This window comes from Pundamilia nyererei, unplaced genomic scaffold (assembly GCF_000239375.1).
Source record: "Pundamilia nyererei isolate P.nyererei 1_Seehausen unplaced genomic scaffold, PunNye1.0 scaffold00047, whole genome shotgun sequence".
Lineage (NCBI taxonomy): Eukaryota > Metazoa > Chordata > Actinopteri > Cichliformes > Cichlidae > Pundamilia > Pundamilia nyererei.
Genome location: NW_005187448.1, coordinates 2,157,635 through 2,161,313, shown reverse-complemented (window position 1 = coordinate 2,161,313; position 3,679 = coordinate 2,157,635). Strand labels below are relative to the sequence as shown.

General features: G+C 38.5%; 1 protein-coding gene across 3 annotated transcripts in view; it reads left to right on the top strand.

Moving 5' to 3' along the window:
- Positions 1-1,925: 1,925 nt before the first annotated feature.
- The window catches only part of LOC102196535 (RNA-binding motif, single-stranded-interacting protein 2-like), a 17,345-nt gene continuing 15,591 nt past the window's right edge, over positions 1,926-3,679 (top strand). The window contains exon 1 of one of the 3 annotated variants that reach the window (XM_005732567.2): positions 1,926-2,313. In XM_005732567.2, the coding sequence (XP_005732624.2) occupies positions 2,197-2,313 (117 nt within the window). In that variant the 5' untranslated portion in view covers positions 1,926-2,196. The remainder of the gene's footprint in view (positions 2,314-3,679) is intronic. The other 2 variants (XM_013910731.1, XM_005732566.2) reach the window with 2 other exon arrangements.

Genomic DNA, 3,679 nt, shown 5'->3' with positions numbered 1-3,679 from the left:
GTGCATTGTGAAAATATATTAATAGAAGGGTGGGAGCTCATTTTCATTTTACTTAGAAAATCTTGACATCATTTTCTATTTATTTTTAATACATAAGTATGGAAACAATCAGTAGTTCCAGCTGTCCAACAAGTTTTTAATGACAATAACTTATCATTAGATCATTCCCGTTAAACACACACACACACACACACACACACACACACACACACACACACACACACACACACACACACACACACACACTATTTAATGACTACATTTCCCCTTTTGACACAAAAGTTGGCATAGCAACATTTTCTAATCTCAATAATCAATATTAGCCCTCCTCTCCTCTGTTGAGGGATCCCTCTGTGACTACAGTTGCATATGAATTTTGCAAATAATTTAGACATCATCTTGCCTATTTCACCTATTTTTAAATTTTTTTTAAAATAAGATTTGATTTAATGAAAAAATGATTTAAGAATTTTAACCAATTGCAACCAATAGTAACCAGTTTGAACATGGTTAAAAGACTGTAAAAATCTACATATAGACAGAATGATGCAATGATGTGAAAATCATTTAACCACCATATTTAATAATAATAAAAAAAGTATTAAGACAAAATATTACAATACTGCTGATATTTATTATTTCAATAACAACATCAACACTTTAGATGTCAGCCTCATGTTTAAAAAACATTAAGATTGGCAACTATTATATGCCAGGATCCTATACTGGCATATAATAGTGAGTATGGATTATAATGTACATAGTATGAGTATCTTACACATCAGTGAAGGTAGCATGAATACCAAACATTAAACTGAGGTTTTGGAACATGTTGTATTTCTCAGGGAAAGCCTTGCTTATTTCAGCAAGACAATGCTTAACCGTGCTTCTGTTCCAACAGCATGTCTCCACTGTGCAATAACCTGGTGTTTTATAGTAACCTGCTTACAGTTCAGACCTGTCACCCACTGAAAAGATCTGACACAGTAAGAAGTGACATTTCTGATGGACTCCCCTGAACTGTTTAGCAATTTATTTCAAGCAGAAAAGGAAAACGATTACACAGAAGTAAACATCATCAGCTGTACCATCTTGTTTTTCTACTATTGTCAGTTAAACAAAGTGTGTAAAGGTTTTGCAAATTCCTGCATCCTGTTCGGATTTATATTTTACACAGGATCCCAACTTTCTTGAATATGCAGCAGTGGTTCATAGAGCTGGTAGGTAATAGTTAGCCTTAAAGAGCTGCTGGCTGTTTGTTTACTGCACCTGTACATCTTGGTGTGGTGTTGAAGTTAGGGGGTAAAATTTCAAAAGAAAAATAGAAAAAGGGCCAGATAATAAGGCAAGGATGGGACAAGTGATTGTGTAAGACAACATATTTGATGTGTGGGCTTCATTTTCCTCAGATGACAAGGGTCAACGTCTGTTAGTGAATTTGGCCTGGTGCTCTGAAAGGTTTGGAAATGCACTTGGCAAAAGTATAGAGAAAAGAAGGGATGGCTGAAAACGTTATTAGAGAGTCAATCTAGCTTTAATTATATAATTAAGGAGAATACTAATTAATGCTTCTCTTTCCATCTACATTGGCCTTAGGCAAAAACATTATCTCAACACGTCCCAGTTTTTTTCCCTTTTCTTTTTTAATCTCAGTAAGCTGCTGTATTTCAATGTCTACTTCCAACTCAGGAAATAGTAGCAGTGATCTGGTCCTCCTCATTTCATATGCACTAGAGGTACTTGACCCAGGGCTCGTGTATGGCTTGAGCAAAGAAAAAGCCAATAAAAAGTGTCTACTGTTAGGGAGATCACCTTATCTAAATCACCATTCCCATTCTTCAAAGTGCACTTTAAGCGCAGGCAGCTCTGCATTTCTTCTTCCTAATCATACTGGGTTGGAGGGATGACTTAAATGAGCACAACACTGGAAGTTAAAGCAAAAAAAAAAAGTCTGCTAGGTAGGTTATTTATCTCCCTGCCTAAAAGGTGTTATTATTTGGCGAGAAGGCACAACTGGAAGATGAAGTCAGTATAAATAAGCATATAGCCCAGTGCTTTGAGCGGAGTACATGAGAGTGCTGGGAAACGCGGCTCCAATCACTACCGCTGTTCCTGGCTCAATTTCCCTGGCTGACGTCAGCTGACTGCCTTGGCTCTCTCCACTCTCCGCTCCTCCGGACACAGCGCCGAGTAAAAATGCTGCTCTCTGTGTCGCCAAGGACAGGAATCAACCCTTACAACAGCTACAACGGCAAAAACACCAAGAAGGTAAATAACGACACCACCGGCCACTTCTATCGCGTCTTTCTCAAAGTAAGTCATTTCCCCCTCTCGATGCGGTGTTGTTCGAGCTCTGGCTCTCCAGTTAAAAGCTGCTCGGCTGTTTAAGCTGCAGTGTCCTTGAAAGTGGATCACAGGCGACGTTTAAACTCGCATACTTGCCATTGCGGTGTTCGTTTCCGGCTTTTTGCTCGTTCTTCTTTAAACTGTTACACATTAAAACGGGGCCCGTTACGTTGTTGTTCGTGAAATAGTAGCAGGCTACAGTTTGCTTTCGTTTGTTCTGATACGGCGTCTGCTCGCTTCCTATACCGAGCCTGCACACAGTACAGCTTATAAATGTGTTGTGGAGGCACGCTAGGCTCAGGATAAGCTAATAAATACGAAGCATATTTGACTTTAATATGGATTCGCCGGGTTTTAATGTCATATATTCGGCTAAGTTCTCTTCTCATTGAATTAACCACAAGTTAGCAAAGTTTTTTCCCTCTTTCACGCGCACCAGCATGCCCCACCCCTTCTGTCTTACAAATGATTACTGATGGCACTATAAGGAAAAGGAAAGTTACTGAGCCCACGAAAGAAGTCTAGTGTAATCGATTTTTCTTTTTTTTTTCAGTAAAATGACAAATAGTTTTTAAGATAAATGTTGATTATTTTGCATACTGAGATGAGTAATTGATGAGGTGACGTGCAACCACTTTTCTGTGCAGGCTGTATGGATTTTTCTTAATTAAAATTCTGGAACTCGCACATGTGTAAAGATTATATATAACGTTTGCAGTCACGGGGAAATGTTACTTAAGTCAACGATTTGAAGTTTTCGTTTGTTTTTGCTCGTGATAGTGGCAGCATTTTTAAAAAATTAATATTTAACCCCAATTTTTGGATTTATAATGTTGGTATTATAGGTATTTTGCATCACTATATATATATTATCTACATAGGCATATATAAAAATATGCCCACACGCTATAAAACGGCATTTTTTTTGAGAATAACGTGTGAAACAGCTGAAACGCTTCCCGTCTTTCCCTTCTTTTTCCTCGTCATTCTCTCTCCTGCCTCAAGAAGACTGGAAAGAATTCAGATTGCTCAGATTAATGATCTGGAATTCCTGGAATCCTGGATTCAGACATTGTGCTCACTTCTAGAGGTGCTTTGCAAACTGAAACCCTTTTTTTGCTGAAAGAAGACATGCACACACAGTTTTTTTTTCACCCCTACACACACACCTTCACAAAGAAAGGGACTTGTAAATCCAGTGTCAAGTGGCAGCCCCTGGTCTGTGTCATTTACTACAAGAAACAGGGCGGAGAAAAGAGAGGGATTAAGAGACACCCCACCCACCCCCTCTTCCTCTGCTTTTGATTAACTCCCTGATCTTTTTTTTTTTTTT